Source organism: Globicephala melas, chromosome 5 (genome assembly GCF_963455315.2).
Source record: "Globicephala melas chromosome 5, mGloMel1.2, whole genome shotgun sequence".
NCBI classification, from domain to species: domain Eukaryota; kingdom Metazoa; phylum Chordata; class Mammalia; order Artiodactyla; family Delphinidae; genus Globicephala; species Globicephala melas.
This window is the reverse complement of record NC_083318.1, coordinates 53085408-53102536: the sequence shown is the minus strand read 5'-3', so window position 1 is coordinate 53102536 and position 17129 is coordinate 53085408. Positions and strand designations below refer to the sequence as shown.

Sequence of the window (17129 nt, the reverse complement as noted above, 5' to 3'; positions counted from 1 at the left end):
CCATCGTTTCCTGACCCCTGCTCTAGAGCATGGTCCGTAATCCTAGCATGTAGCCTTTATGAGTTCTCAGCTGAACTCCTGCAGTGTTTATTGAAGACATTCCATTCAGGACTGGCCAAACTTCACTGTACACCAGCTAGCTCACTGCAGTCACTCTCTCCTAAGCCTCATGAAGCCTCACCCTGTGGAGGTACAGCCAAGCTCTCGGCTAAAGACCCAGAAGACACCTCTAAGCTCCACAACACACTGAGGTCCAAAAGGTGCTAAATGGAAAGAGCTGTGCAGGGGAAGCAGCAGCTCTGTCTTGCCTGAGTTAATTTTCTCTCTGAGGCTGTACATTTTCCGAATAGCCTGAAGAGCTGTCCATATCCTCACTGTCTGTGATATGTTCTTACCCTCAGGGGAAACACTGATCCAAATCTTATAAAACAGTTAAACAGTTACTCATGACATCATCCTTACAGATGATTTTGCTCTCCTCGTTCTAGTATCGTTGATTACTGTAAAAAAAAAAAAGTCACTATCATTCGGACTTGTCATGAACTTCTGGCTTCCTTCTCATGCTTACCTAAAGATTCTGCTATAAGCTTCAGGTTAAAAAGTCAGTGCTTAACCAAGACAGACATCCTCAGAGCCTCAATGAAAAGGACAAGGCACTCTTACCTATTGATACTTTAAGTAATAGACTCATGAGTACAAACTGCCAAGCTGACACCACTTAGACAACTGCAGATTGCAGCAGGAGACTGAGTCAGGATCTCCAGGACTTTTTTCTTTTAGTCCAGAAGCAGCCACTTTGTGAAAGCAGATTGCAGACCCAACATCCAGTGCAACAAGTATTAGTTACGTGGAAGTGAATGAACTGATAAGGTGAATACAACTGTGGTTATTTGTATTGGGGTATTATTTATTTTCTTATTGTGTAATTTTTAATGTTCTATTTTCTTATGGACATATGATGAAGTCCTTTCTCTTTCTTCTTGCTCAACGCCTAACCTTTATTTTAAACTAGGGATTAGAAAACGATGGTCCATGGGCCAAATCTAGCTCATCACAGGTCAAATCTAATCTATGAGCCCATTGTTTACACGTTGTCTATGGCTTCTTTTATGCTGCATTGGCAGATTTGACCACAAATCTTATAGTAGACCCATGGCCCGCAAAACTGAAAACATTTACTCTCTCGTCCTTTATAGAAAAAGTCTGCTGATCCTTGTTTTAGACTATGCCTTTGAAACTGAAATGAACTATTGTTTACAACACTGTCAAATTCAGAGACAAATGGTTTTTGCTAAGTCTTTTGATTTTAAAACCAAGGTAGTGGACTTTCCTGGTGGCACAGTAGTTAAAAATCTGCCTGCCAATGCAGGGGTCATGGGTTCGATCCCTGGTCCGGGAACATCCCACATGCCATGGGGCAACTAAGCCCGTATGCCACAACTATTGAGCCTGCGCTCTAGAGCCCGCGAGCCACAACTACTGAATCCCGTGCGCCTAAAGACCGTGCTCCGCAACAAGATAATCCACCACTTGCTGCAACTAGAGAGAGCCCACGCACAGCAACGAAGACCCAAGGCAGCCAAAAATAAATAAATAAATTTATTTAAAAAAAAAACGAGGCAGTTTTTCAAGGGATCAATAAGTTTTGTTTGTTTGTTTAAGCAGGATATCGTTAGAAAAATCAATTGTGTAACCAAAGCTACGCATGAAGTATCAAATGAGAATAAATCTCATTTAATCAGGTATGATATGCCTCCCATTGAGGAACAGGAGTTGTACTTCATATGCGGAACAAAGGCTCACAAAGCCCTCCCAGGAGACCTGTCTAACACCTGTTTTGTGGATTTCTGGATCCTGGAATTTTAGATCATTTCCTGGCAGACCAGGTCCCTTAGTAGATTTGGAGAATTTCACAGTGAGAGAGAAATTCATTCACATTTACAGGTCCTCCAGGAAAAACTGATAGAAATGAATATCTTAGGTTTGGTTTTCTAGCTTCACATCATGAGTGCAAATAAAAGCAACAAAAACTCTTCTGGCCTATTGAAAAGACACTAGTAGATTCTATGTAATTTCTCCAGACAGAGGTTAATATTTTGGCCTTAGTCATTGCTTAAGTCCACGTGGTGCTGGATTTGCTGACCATACTTCAAAGAAATTTATATTTAACTAACACTTTTTGCTGCACCAGTGTTAATGGATCAGAACAAGATAAAATAAAACTAGCTTTTGTGATCAAAAATAATCTTTAGGAATTATGATCACAAGGATGGCTTTTAGAAAAAGTGTCCAAAATCTGGAAAAAGACAAAGGGGTTTCTGCCTGTGTTTCAGTGTTGTGTTGGGTGTAGTCTAACAACCCGCCCAGAGTTATTCTGATTCTCTAGGAGTGTGTGCCTCTGCATGACTTGCTATTTACTATTCAGGATATTTTTCGACTCTGTAAGGGTAGATGTTAACTCACAGAAAACAGAGATGTAAATTATTCTTGTCCAATAGGAATGAAAATGAAATTTATCTCTGGAGAGATGCAAATGGAAATATTATAACCCAAAAGTTATGGCTTATTTTATATATAACTTAGCAATCTGATTCCAGCATCCTTTCAATGACTTTATATACCTAAGTCTCTCAAATTATCTTTGAACCAGCTTCACTATTCTGCTGAGTCTTCATTAATGAGTTTAATAAATTCTTGACACAGACTCACTTTTTAAAATTTTCGATATATAATCATTGACTACCTTCCTAGATGCCTGGGTAAAATATGAAAGCTAGAGAGAGTTAAGGATGTTTTTAAGATAATAAATATTTAAGTCTGTTTCCCAATGTAAAAAAAGGAAGCCATGAAAAGAGGACTATTAAAGATTCAGTCAAGAGGAGACAATTAATGAGTCAAATCCCAGAAAAGGAGCACAAAATTCAAAATGTGAATGGCTGGATGACTCTTGATTAGAAAAATGACCAACTTTTCCTCTGATGGTGAAGAAAGGAAGTATAGTTGTATACATAGATAACTTTGTAAGTTAAGAAGCAAGAAGTTGAAGATGTTCATACCACATAAGCTGTCTGTTGCTGAGACTGAGGGTTTGGTGGTGTGGTAGGTAATGGGAAGGCATGGTAAGGGTTTGAATAGTCACTGGTAGAAATGAGAAAGGGGGCCAATTTGAAACAACCTTGCTGAGGTGAAAAGGGAATGTGTTGGCTGTACTAATCTCAACGTGGGATTTTTGGTGAGAATCAGGGATGTGTTGGAGGAAGTTCCAGACGATTGCAGTGATGTATTGTGGAATTCAGGGAGGAGAACACAAGAGAGAAAGCCAAGATGTGGCTGATGGATGTGGAGGAGGTGGACGGTATGCAGAGACTGGGCCCCATGACAAGGTTGGCGAGGCACAATAGAGCAAAGGAGTCAGCAGCAAAGAGGCACAGGGTGAGGTTGGGGATGGAGGCTGCAGGTGGACGGTTCCAGATGGTGACGAGGTTTCATCTACCTCATGGCGGTTGATATTCACGTTAAGTATGGGTCTCGGTCAACCTTTCAGAAGACATTAGGGTAGGGTGTAGGGACAGGCTGGTACATATGACTTCACTGAAAAATATATAGGTGACACTAGGCTCTCGCACACTGGTAAAAGAGTAAGAAGTTCTTTTTTCATAGGGCAATGCTTGACCTCTTCCAGATATTCTGTGTGACCCAGAGCCTGAAGACCACAAGGAAGGGGAGAAGAGTAGAGTAGAGATACCCATTGGGTACCCAGCACTGCGGCAGGCCCTTCACACACACCATCTCATTCAATACAGTAATAGTGAAGGAGGCATATTAACATCCCAACTTCTTAGATGAGCTAATAGGCTCTGGGAGGATAAGCTATTTGCCCAGTATCGCAGGTAGGAAATGTCAGGGCTCATACCCAGAGCTATCAAGAGGCCAAAGTCCATTTTCATAATTACTACAGCACAGTCTCCAGGAAAATAAGGAAATATGGGAACAGGATTCAGGAAGGGGAGAGAAGTGGGAAAAGCTACTTAATAATTTCTCAAGATGTACATTCAGGCACCTTGTTTTTTCCAAAGGGGGAGGAAGCACTAGGTACCCCTAGAATTGCCCTATACAGCACAACTGTACCTATCACTGTCCATATGAAGCAATTAAGATAAAAAATATTGAGAATCCATAAAGCAAACATATACTGGAAGTACAGAGAAGAACCCAGGGACTTTGCATCTTTGTTCCTGGTTGCTCTGCCTCAGAGGCTCCTTTCAAGGTATTTACATACCAAGGTATTTACGTACCTCGCTTCCTTCATGTCATTACTCATAACCAGCTTCGTAACACTGGTCTTCCTAAGGATCCAGCTGAAAATTACAACCCACCACCTCAACCCTCACTACTTGGACACTCTGTTCATCTAAGATATCACATATTTCATTTGTTTATTGTATCCTCCACTAGAACGTAAACACCATGAGAGGGGGACTTTGTCTTTTTGCTTTTTTCTTTTCTTTTTTTTTTTTACTATTGCATTCCCAGCATCTAGAATGGTTCCTGGCACATGGTAGAAGCTCAAATATTTTAAAATTTATCTCAAGGTCAGGCAAGTGCCCGATGACCTGTGGCAGACCTTCCTAATTCTTTACTTAAAATCCCCCTTCTTTCTTATCAGTAGAATTGTGTTTGAGGGCAGCAGCAGCATACCAAAAATAAATAAATAAATGCTAAACCATTCTATTTCCCAGCTTCTCTAGTTGACGATGGCTGTGAGCCATCGTCCTGGCTAATGAGCTGGAAAAGGAGGTTCCTGGGCGAGGCTTCCGGAAAAGCTCTTTACAAGGCAGTGGCATCAGCCTGCACACACCATTTTGCTTTTGCCCTTCTTGTCTGGCATGTGATGCCAGAGGCAGCACAGTTATCCTGGGCCATCAGGCAGCTCAGGATGGATAAAGTGGAAAGAGGGGAGGAGCCACTACCCTACCCTGGACCACCTTCCTCTGGACATCCAGTCCTATGAGAGAAAATAAAGCCCTAATTTTTTGAGCCATTGCTTGGCTGTGTTTTCTGTGACTTGCAGCTGAATGCAATCCTGTGTAAACCCCAGGGTCAGAATTGTGCTTCCCACTTTCCCCTCCTTCAAATCTAGTCCTTGCCATCCATGTGTGGGAAAGCTAGGTGTGATTGGCACCCACTCAGCCAGCTATATGGAGATTATGGCTTGTTTAACAGTCCAGTCCATCGTGGCAGGACAAATAATACTGAGCACAAGAGAGTGAAAGGCTGGCTGCTTTTCCTGTGCAGACCTAGCAAATGTTGGGTTCTCTCAAATTTCTCTAATCAGGAAAAAATATCTAGAGAAAGTAGAAGAGAGGATGAAATGCTTCCTAAACATGGAGAAGTCCCTTCGTTTACAGGCTAAGAATAAAATGCAGAGATATAGTCAATATTCCCTGATACAATCAGGATCATCCCCGGCAGATATTTTTAAAATGTAGATTGAGTCCCTAGCCTAGAATTAAATGAAATAGAAACACCCAAGACAGGTCTCCTAAACATCAATTTTGAGAGAGCTCCCCTAGTGCTACTGATTTACATGCTGGTTGAGAACCACTGCTTCAGCGGTTTCACACTATCAAACCTGTTATGGATTGAACTTTGTCCACTTGAAATTCATATGTTGAAGGTCTAACTCCCAATGTGACTGCATTTGGAGACAGAGCCTACAAGGAGGTAATTAAGGTTCAATGAAATCACACAGTGGGTTCCTCATCCGATAGGACCTGAGCGTTCCCCGTCTTCCCCTCCGTCTCTCTGCCATGTGACGACACAGCAAGAAGACGGCTAGCTGTCTGCAAGCCAGGAAGAGGGCTCTCACTAGAATCTGACCATGCTGCCACCTTGATCTTGAACTTCCAGCCTCCAGAACTGTGAGAAAATAAGCTTCTGAGTTGAAGCCCCCCAGTCTACGGTATTCTGCCACAGCAGCCACAGCTAATACAAGCCTGTAACCGAAGGAGGTGACCACCCTACTTCCCCATGTTCTCTCTAGGGTCCTTACTAGTCTCCCAAAGTAGCCTACTCATTCTCACCCTTATACTTGTCTCCCTCCATTTGGAAAACAAGTTGCTAAATATTTACTGAGTCTCTGATTTAGTGGCAGGTGCTAAGAGGGAACGTAAGGCTATATAAACAAACGTGTTTACCCCTCGAGCTATCTGGAAGCAACAGAACTGTAAAATAAATTTAAGAAGAATCATTTTCCCATCTACAAAACAGAAACAGACTCACAGACATAGAGATCAGACTTGTGGTTGCCACGGGGTTGGGGAGCGGAGGGAGAAGGATGGACTGGGAGTTTGGGGTTGGTAGATGCAAACTATTACATTTAGACTGGATGAACAACGAGGTCCTACTGCACAGCACAGGGAACTATGTCCATTCTCCTGGGAAAAACCATAATGGAAAAGAATATAAAAAAAAAGAACGTATCTATATGTGTAACTGAGTAACTTGGCTGTACAGCAGAGATTCACACACATTGTAAATCAACTATACTTCAATAAATTAAAAAAAAGAATAATTTTCCTCACGCTTAACCCTTTCAGTGGTTTCCCACTGATCTCAGGACCGAGATGGCCTGCAAGGCCCTACACCACTGGGCCCCCTTTTCTCACTCCCTCCCTACAATCCAGCCTTCTTTCAGTTTCCTGAACCCACCGGATCCTTTTCCTCCTGGACTCTTTCTACACATGCTGTTACCACTGCCTGGGCCACTCAGAAACCTGCTCTCCTCCTCGTCTGTTTCCTACCAACTCTGCAGGGTTAAGCACAGATGTCACTTCCTCGGCAAGGCCCTTCCTGCCCTTCGAGTTAGATCTCCATTAAGCACTCGCAGAGCCGCCCCGTGACCTTTTTCTTCATAGCACTAATAACAGGCATGGTGATTTAAACAATTATTTATGGACTTGTTCAACAAGTGAGGTAAGGACAATGTTTATCTTAGTTATGGTTCTGTGCCCAGCACTCAGCATATTATAGCATATCCTTATTAAAAGAGTAAGATCTAATAAGACAAGAAATCTCATTAATTACCAGATATGTAGAATAGTCATTAAAACCTCAGGTCAGGAGAGGGTGTAGAGCAGCAGAGTGGATAGGCTAAGCCACTGCACAGAGCAAACACCTCAACAGAGTCTGAAAGGAAAGAATCCAATCAATCTGACGCCATTTCTGTTAGGCCTATTCAGACAGAACTCACCATTCAGAGTCCAGCTCTAAAAATACGTTTCACAAAGAAAACGGACTAGTTACTCCATGCCATCTTGATCTCTTCCTTCCTTGGAATCTATATTATAAGACAACAGAAACACAGCCATACAATGCTCATTTGTATTGAGTAATAGTCTTGAACTGTCTTCTAATCATTAAACTTGTAAATGCCTTTAACAGTCTGAAACTTGAAGGCAGCAATAACATGTTATTCATTTATTCATTCATCAGGCATGTAATGTATTCAGTGCCTGAAGTTCCAGTCCTCGGGACCTCAAAGCGAGATAAGGCAGAGTCCCTGCTCTTAAGCAGTTCAGTTTATTGGGCCAACAAGTAAACAGGTCCTTGTAATATGATGTGACAAGTGCTGTAATAAACACCAAGTTCTGGACATTCACAGAAGTGGTTTCTCACTCAGATCGGGGGCCTATATGGAAGGCTTCCTGGAGATACCTGAGCTGAGTTAAAGGTTTAGAGTTTGTGGCCCAAGACTTGAGAAGATATTCCAGGCAAAAGGAGCAGCGTGGCTTCTTCAGAAACCAGTATGAAGTTCTGTGCAACTGGTTGTTATGTCCATAATGTGAAGCCATGAGGCTAGAGAAGTAAGCAGGCCCAGAACACCAAGGTCTTTCGCTAGTTTATGTTTATATTTTATCCTACAGGCAATGGAAAGGCATAGAAAGATTTTAATCAGAGAAAATCCATCCTATGGCTTAGAAAGCTCACCTACAAGTAGATGAAAGATGGTAAGCCTGGGTTCAGTTAGCTCTTTAAAGTTAATGAGAAATGGAGAAGGCAAGGCCCAAAGGCAGTAGAGGCATTAGCTGAGATGTTCAGGGATTAAATGGATAAGATTTGGTGATGTGACAACAAATGCGCCTTTACCCTCCCCTCCCCTTTTCCCTCCATTACACATCAAAGGCAACCTCTGGTTCACTGTTACACCCAGGCTTCATCACCCCCACCACCATCCAGCCCCCCTTTCTTTTAATTTCTTGTCATTGTACTTTTTGACTGCAGATGCAACCTCAAGTGTTAATAGAAAGCTTTTTAAAGGAGAAGCACCGAACTTGAATAGCCGGAATTTCAAAAACAAAAGAAAAAAGCCACATTCTTCTTCTAGAAACCTTTTCCAGTTCCTAAGTGGTGTTGCCCTTCAATCTCCCTCTGATCTGACGCCATCATATCCCAGGGACCAGAGGTCTGTGAGAGTATCTCAGAAGTTAACATTCTCACATGTGGGAAATCAGCCCACGTGGATATTTTAGAACTAAGATGCTGCAATTAAAGAGGCAGTACTTAAGGAATAGACACAAGGTATTCTTAACAGAACCACAATACTGGGATGGCTGCTATATTACACAACTATTTGAAACTAAAATGTGGCAGTCTGAAGCAAGAGATGAAGAACAAGTTTGACCCAGGTAAGACTTCTTAGAGGTCTGCCTTACAGGGAACTAGAACCTGCCAGGGCCAACTAGGCAAGATGTGGGAAGGGGAAGCAGCAGCTCTGCCTCTGCTTTAAGGACTGGGGATTTGGAGTGGCTGAGCCACTATGACCCCCACTCCCCCCATTGCCCCCACTCCACACACTGCAGAACCGCTCTCACCCAGTGGAGGCCAACTGCCAGTCTTACCTGGAGCTCCCGCTTGCTCTCTCACTTCTGGAGGCTGATGAAGACACTGCAACATAAGCAGTAAACACTAGATCATCAGGATAATGGAGACCCTGGCAGTCATAACTCTAGCTCATGAAGGGATCCTGGGCACTGCCTCAATCCTTTCTTGCTGATAGGAAATCAAGATCTGGACTGAGGCCTCCCCACAATGTCCTATCTGGGCCTACAACAAACATCGCCATGGAGAGGACCCTTTCAGGCCACTCCAGAGACCTGTAGATAAACCTCAGAAAAGCCCAATCATGGGACTGAGGCAATATCTGAAAATTGGCCTGAAGCCCACTTGACACCAATTGAGAAATGCAAATCAAAACTACAATCACACCAGCCAGAATGGCCATCATCAAAAAGTCTACAAATAACAAATGCTGGAGAGGGTGTGGAGAAAAGGGAACCCTCGTATACTGTTGGTGGGAAGGTAAATTGGTGCAGCTGCTACAGAGAACAGTATGGAGGTTCCTCAGAAACCTAAAAATAGAGTTGCCACAAGATCAGATCAGGCTTACCTGAGTAAATCTGAAGGAGAGTGTCTTTCATCCTTTCATCCTGAAACAGACCATCCTGTTTCAGGGCTGGAGACGTGGGGAGGGAGTCTTTTATCAGTACCCTCAGGGCTTATGTGGGGTTGCTCAAACACTGTTTCTCTCTGGTAAACCATTTACCCCTGAATGAGCACCCTCACAGCTGTTACAAAGTGTTTTGCTGGAACTCAGTAACTGCAAGCTCACCTGCTGGAACTAGACTACTAGTTAGGTGCAACTTGCCCTTGGACCTGTATGTTTCAGCCACACCAAGTGCTCTGCACATCCTCAGGAAATTAGCATCATTAAATTATCCTTGATTTAATAGATACCTTTGAGTTACATAATCTCTCTCTCCAACATTTGGTTTACATTTCTATTACTGCACTTATTTGAAGGGTTTATGACCTGTCTGCCCTATTAGATACCAAGTTCCTTTAGGGCAGGTACCTGTCACATTAGTCTCTATACCTCCAGAGCTTATCGTGATGCTTGGTACGTGGTAAGCTATTTAATATTTGTTGAATGAATTAAGCAGATTCTGACTGTCTCTAACCTGTAATTGGGGGCCGGGGGGGGGGGATCTACTCTCTCACTGAAGACCTAAAAACAGGAGAGCAGTAAGACTAAAATTTAAATGTAGGTTTTCTTCGGCTTACTTTTAAAAATAAACATGAAAAATACTATTTGATAAAAAATCAGTTTTAGTTAGTAAATGAAGAATACAAGAATAGCTACATTTGAAAGACTGTATGAAAGATTGAAAAATAACACTAGGACCTTAAGAACTTAACAGGCAAAGGACATGAAAAGACAATTCACAGAAATGAAAAATACATGGCATAAAAAAGAAACTTTCCAACCATACCAGACATTATTTACCAATTAAAAAATACTAAAATAGCAAAGTTTTAACCAAATGGTAATTCAGAAATGATGGTCTGAGGCAGAAAGTCAATTGTACCCTCAGGTATTGAGGGGAATACAAACATAGCTACGTGGAGAAAGAACTTTAAAAACAAGGTATATATGTGAGACTTTGTGTGTATACATACAAACATATGTGCATATACATAAAAATCTTGATGCTTTTCTAAAAATATATATTCTAAGGAATGAGAATGTTCACTACAATTTATGCAGTATGACTTAAAAGTTAGCATGGTTCTACCACTTATTAGCTATGTGATCTTTAGCAAATTATTAATTTTCTGGGCTCAGTTTCCTCATCAGTAAAATGGTGATTTTAAAAAAAGAAAAAAATACACCTACCTTACAAGGTTCAATGACAATATATAAAAAGTTTAGAACAGTGCCTGGTATATAGGGTGCTCAATAAATGCTAAATGCTATTATTCCTCATATTAGAAATTTGTAAACAGCCTAATGTTTAATAATAAAAGAATGATTAAAAAGATTATGGTTAATCAATACAATGGTATATCATAGAAACATTAAAATGTTGTTCGTGAAGAGTTTTTAATAATGTTGGAGAAATGCTTATACTATATTAAGTGAAAAAGCATAATATAAAGCTATATAGTATGATTTCAATTATGTAAAATATATATCAGTATATAGAAAATGATCTAGCAGAAAACATACCAAAATATTAAAAGTGATTACTGTGGGCAGTAGAATTTGATTGCTGTTGTTTCTCTTCTTCATACTTTTCTATCATGAATCGTTTTTTACAATAAGGAAGGTATTACTTTTAACATCAGGAAAATACCATCGTTTTATAAGGTTAAAATAAGGTAAGAAATGGGTAATTTTAAAAATTTATATTAACGTCCAACTCTTCGTGTGTAAACGATGTGATACAGAAATTATTGTGGCTTTCCAAAACTCAATTATTTTCTGTTGAATTTACAAACACAGAGCATTATACTAATGCATGTAAATATTACAAGCAACAAAAGGCAGCAAGCATCCCTTGGTTGAATTTGTTTATAACCGTGTGAAATTTAGAACAAACAATGCATCCCCTGACTTAAGATGGCCCACATTTTACTCAGGCCAGCCTCTCCCACTCCCAGGCACAAGTTCTAGCATCTAGGTGGTTCTGATCCAGGATCCCTTCTTACCCTGAACAAGTGGAAGCCTTGCTGGGCACTCCTAGAGATCCTCCTTCTCCCAGTCCCACTTCATGCTCTGTGGCTTTTACCTTCTCTATTCATCAAACTAAAAGGTTCTCATCCCTTTTGCAATTCTCAAAGGGAAGAACTCCTGCCTGGTTGTAAGAAGGAGAAAGAAGATTAGGTATTCCCTTTACTCTGAAGAAACTTTCCAGGGCGCTTTTCAATTCTTCATGCACAATTTTTCCCCTTCCTAAACAGCTTTAGGGTCTGTGTTCCTCAACTCTTGACCTTTCAGGTTAACTTACCTTATAATTAGTCCAAAACACTATGTTCATTTCAGTCAAACAATTTTTGCCCTCAAAGCACTGTCTATTAAATATATAAATATCTGCATATATAAATATCATTCAAGACCTTAACAGTTTTTAACGACGGCACTGAAGTACATAAAATTTACAGGAAACTTTGGGAAACTGTTCATATTCTTAGTAAAGTATTTCTTTGGAGCAAATCTTGAATGATGATTGTTTATCAATCAGCATTTTCATCTAAACAGGACTGAGTTGGACATTATATATTTCAGCCACAAAGCTGAAAAACCATTCTAGCTAATATGCATCAGTTGTTCACCTAAATGTCCATCCACATTGCATTAACCAGATCATTCTGACTGAATTTTTAAAAGAAGCAGTTTAAGCAGAAACTCCCCAGATGTTAATGTACTTTGTTACTCATGTGACAATCTTCACAGTAAAAGTTACCTTTATAATAAGCTATCAGTTTAACAAACCCCAAACTTTATAAATACAATACAATCTAAATGTACCATAAATTTATATTTGTTAATCTTGATATTAGAACATTTAAACATTTCAAACTACATAAAAATATGACAAACAATATAAAATAGAAAGAAATTTGTTGACAACTTACTTCCAAAACATCACTATTTCTTATATTGCAGTTAAGCAAGAAGACAGCTTACACAGCTCTCCAAAAAACATATAGTGTACTTAGTGGAGTGTTATCAACAAAAATCAGCACAGTCCCACAAAATAATGTCTTCGATTTATTATCTTTTCCACAGTACAAGTTTTTCACAAACCATAAATCTTTGCAGTTATTGAGTCTGTAAACAAGTGCCTGAATCCCCACATCCCCCTAGTTTAGTATATGCTTGTGAATGTTTTAAGTCCTTCAATCAAGTTTTAACTCTTCCACTTTGTGTAAGGAATCAAGAGCCTCTCTCTTTAAATTATTTATATTTTATCATACAGCCTGCAATGCAGAAAATCACAGTGAAAGCCCTGGGAAAAACAAAACAACATGGTCTTTACAGCAGGACTTGAAACTTTATAATGTTAAATGCATTTAAAGAAGCTTCCCATAATAAAAGCGTGGGTTTTCATTTCCAGAAATCAAGTTAATTAGAAACCCTATGTTCTACTTAAAAACCCATTTTGATCTAAAAGTGAAAACAGTCCCCTATCCATAGTCATTTTATAAACTCTATACAGTTTCACTTGCAGAGATATTTTTCCAGTCTGAGAAACAGTAGTGCAATTAGTTTTACTCCTTTTAAGTTATTTTAGTCCAGGATGTAAATAGCTCTGTGGAAAGATAAGAAGATGCTCTGGTAAACAAGAAATTTTTGCAAGCCCATGCTGGCTTACTAGTCCATTAAAGCTTGTTAAGTCCATAGTGGCTCTCAACAAAATGTTGTATATATATCACTAATAACAAAGCAGAAATAAATAGGCAAAAATGACTGTAAACTGTCTCATCTCTTAATGATTTTTCAGTAATAACTGGCTTGACAAATTGATTATATAGTCATTTAAATAAGCAGACAGTAGACAGTTGCTCTTAAGGACATTCCACTACGGCATCCACTCTGGAAAGCCCCAATGGAGTTACATTCCTAAAATTAAAACAAAAAAAGAGGAGTGAAGGATGGGAGATAAAAGTTTAAAGATGCCACTTGAATGGAATTCCACCAAGTCAGCCAGTTCACTTAGATTTCTTCTTAAAAAGGCTTTTAATTTTTGATGGCTTTTTGCTTTTCTCTCCATTATGGCAAAGGTCATGTGGGATGCTGCTTATCCTGGCAACACCTGGGGCTTCCTGAACTGGTTTGCTGTCATTGCCAGCTGAGGAACATGATGTGTGGCGAGGTTTAGGTACCGGGATGCCACTGGAAAGCTGGTTCATGCTACAGGATTTCTCCAAGATGCCATTGTACACTTTGCTTGCAGGACTGAAGATCATGCTCTTAGTTTCTGTCAGACCTACACAATCAGGAGAACCCCGGGAGATATCTGCAGCTATGGGCGAATCTCCTCTGGATGAATCCTCTAGAGAGAGCTCATCTCTTGATATTTTTCGTGGAGACAATGTTTGGTATATCTCAAGGCTTGAAGGAGGAGACTGTTTCCTTCCAATGGAAGAATTTAAGGAGTCACATTCTGAAGCTGTGTCTGGTACTTCCCTGGATGAGATAGAGGCAAAGGTAAAATTTTAAATCAATATGTTTCTTAAGGGTACTGGCAGACATTCTAACTAATTCTAACCAAAACATCTTCCACTGTTTAAGCTATCAAAATATTAAAGGGAGAGATGTTAAAATTCTATACACATTTCAACAAAATTTAGAAAATTACTACTTTAAATAATATGACTTATCAAAATGTTTAATTTTTAACATACACTATGATAATGATAACTTCCAATCTAGAAAATATTATAACTTAAAGTTACACCTTCTTCAATTGTCAGAGAAATGAAAATGTTTAAATTTTACAGGTTTTTATCATTTCAGCTACTTCTGTGTTTTGTTTCAACACTGAAAATTTTTCTTTCTAAATCACATAGTTGACATATAGTTGAAAAGATGTATTTTAGTCACCACCTTCTCCCTTTACTGTTTAGTCATTAAATTGATTAAATATAGCTTCCTAAGGAAGGAAGAAACGAATATACTAAGCTAAAATATAAGCTCTCCCAAGTTTAAAACAGAAGGGAAGAGAGGTGAGATACACTGGGGTGGGGAGTGGATGGCAGGTGAAAGGTAATGATATTGAGCTATTTTTTTAAAGTAGACATTCAATAAATTATCACAAGTTTATTCCTTTGTGATTTTTCCCTCTTTTCCACAGTGGCAAGAGAAATAAAGAAGACTGGAAAAAATAAAGTTTACAACCCCAAAGCCAACGTACAGTAAATGCTATCAGCTATTCCTTCAAAATATACCTCAAACCCACCCTTTTCTTCCTGTCCCACTGCTACCATCCTTCTTCCTGCCCTACCAGTTACCTCAATGATAGCAATAGCTTCCTAATTCGTCTCCCTGCTTCCGTTCTTGTTCTTCCCTCTGAGTTACTTCTCTGCACAGCCCTTAAAGTGGTTTTTAAAAATTCAATCAGAGCACAATAATCTCTTGCTCAAAACTTTCCAATGCTTCCTCACACACTTAGGCTAAACTCCAAAGTCCTTGCCAAAGGCCGCAAAGCCCTGCATGGTCAGGTCCACGGCTATCCCTCCAGCTGCACGGTGTACCATCTTCTGCCTCTTCCTTGTTCCTGCCACATGCCAATCTTGCGACTCCCTCAGGGCTGTTGCACTTGCTGTTCCCTCTGCCTCATCTTTTTTCCCCTCCATCTCCACATGACTCAAATGCTCTCTCTCCAGAGATGCTTCTCCTAACTACCCTATCCAAAGCAGCATTCTCTTTCCTTTTACCTGTCTTTGTTTAGCATCCCAGAACTTATCACTACCTAAAATATTTTATATTAACTTATTTATAGTCAGTTTCTCCAGAAGAAAGGAGACAATGAGGGCAGGAAGTCTTATTAACTTTTGTATTCTCTGGAATAGTGACAAGCTCATAGTGGATATTTAGTAAGTATGGAAGGGAGGGAGGGAAGGAGGAAGGGAAAGAGGGAGGGAAGGAAGAAAGGAAGGAGGGAGGGAGGGAGGGAAAAGAAAGGAAGGGAGGGAGGAAGGAAAAAGAGAAGAAAAGATAAGAAGAGAAGGAAGGGAGGGAGGGAGGAAAATTCTGAAGAATAGGGATAACAATTTATTCATTTTTGAATGTACCATACCTGAGATGAATAGCGTTCACTCTATGAACAGAATGATTACGAAATGAAAAGTAGAGTCAAGGTAAAAAGTAACTGGCAAAAGAAATAAGGTGAGAGAAGGAAGAGAGCTGAAGACAGAAAGGCAGGAACACATATGATCATCATCTACCAGCTGGAACTAGGCCAGGACCTTGTCTCACCTGTCTTGGCAGCTCAAGTTATTAGCAACTACACGGCACACAGCAAGGACTAAAGTCATATTTATAGAGTAAATGAATTGAATGCTCTCTCACCTTGGATGACCTATGATTACTACCATTATCCATGTTATGATATGCATGTTTATTGATTTTGACATGTATTTTGTTAATACCACACTTCAGTTATATATTAGACTGCTAAATGTATTTAGTCTTTTCTATGAACTTTACTCACACATATATGTGAAGACTGTCTTTATTACACTACAAGCTTTCAGAAGGTATAAAATCTCCTGGGCAAATAAAGACTTAAATAATGCTTTCATTTTATACAGTTACATGTACTGCATAATTTTTCAAATGCTCTTACAATTGATAATGGATAGTGCTAACAGAGGGCAAGGGGCAGTTCAGATAGGAAGAAATGACTCAGAAATCAATCACTGGTAGGGAGTTTTCTGCAAGGCTTCTTTTTGGAGTAGATGTCCATTAATCGAACAGCATATATCACTGTTCCCTGAAGCTGTTCACTGTTCCTTCAGCTTCCAGAGCCAGAAGCTGATCTAGTCAAAATTTTATGAATTTACTTTCTATTCTGTTATGTGGTTTGGCTGCTTTGTGTGTGAAATTCTAAACTAGGTTAAAAATATTTTAAAAACTAGCTTCTAAAATCTAAATAATGTGTGAAAAGAATACTGACCTAATTTAGGAGACCTAGATTCCTGTCCTGGTCCTGCCATTAATTAGCTGTACAATCTTGGGCAAATCAATTAATTTAACCAGATCTCAATTTTCTTGTCTAGGTAAGAGTATTTGATCAATCTCTAATACTACTTTTAGTTCTAATATCCTAATTCCAAAACAAATAATAATCTGAAGTGTTGCTTCTTCTGCATAACTAGTCAGACTTGGAATACAGGTCTAGTACACCTTAAAATCTCCCATTTTTCCCAGAGCATATATTCTTCAGAATATTGAATTTAACTGTATGTACCATTTATGTCATTTTTCTACTTTTACTTTTTTCCCACAGTGACGTGTAGTTGAATTTATGTAAGTTTAATGCACGTATAACAAGACTTAACTCAAGATAAGGTTTAAATGAGCGTATACGTGCAATAATGCATAGAACATAAAAGACTGGTAAATAGTAAATGTTTGTATTATTATTATTTTGTAAGGATTCTGGTGGTTCAACACTTAAAAGACTAAAATGGAGAGGAGGAAGTTGTCTGAATCCAAATTCTTCTCAAATTTATGAGCTAGCTGTGAATTTCTGACAGTGCTCTTTGAAATGAGGGCTGAA

General features: G+C 39.5%; 1 protein-coding gene across 1 annotated transcript in view; it reads right to left on the bottom strand.

Moving 5' to 3' along the window:
- Nucleotides 1-12361: 12361 nt before the first annotated feature.
- The window catches only part of STIM2 (stromal interaction molecule 2), a 168614-nt gene continuing 163846 nt past the window's right edge, over nucleotides 12362-17129 (bottom strand). Inside the window, exon 12 of the mRNA XM_030832235.3 lies at nucleotides 12362-14032. Within this exon, the coding sequence (XP_030688095.2) occupies nucleotides 13555-14032 (478 nt within the window). The 3' untranslated portion in view covers nucleotides 12362-13554. The remainder of the gene's footprint in view (nucleotides 14033-17129) is intronic.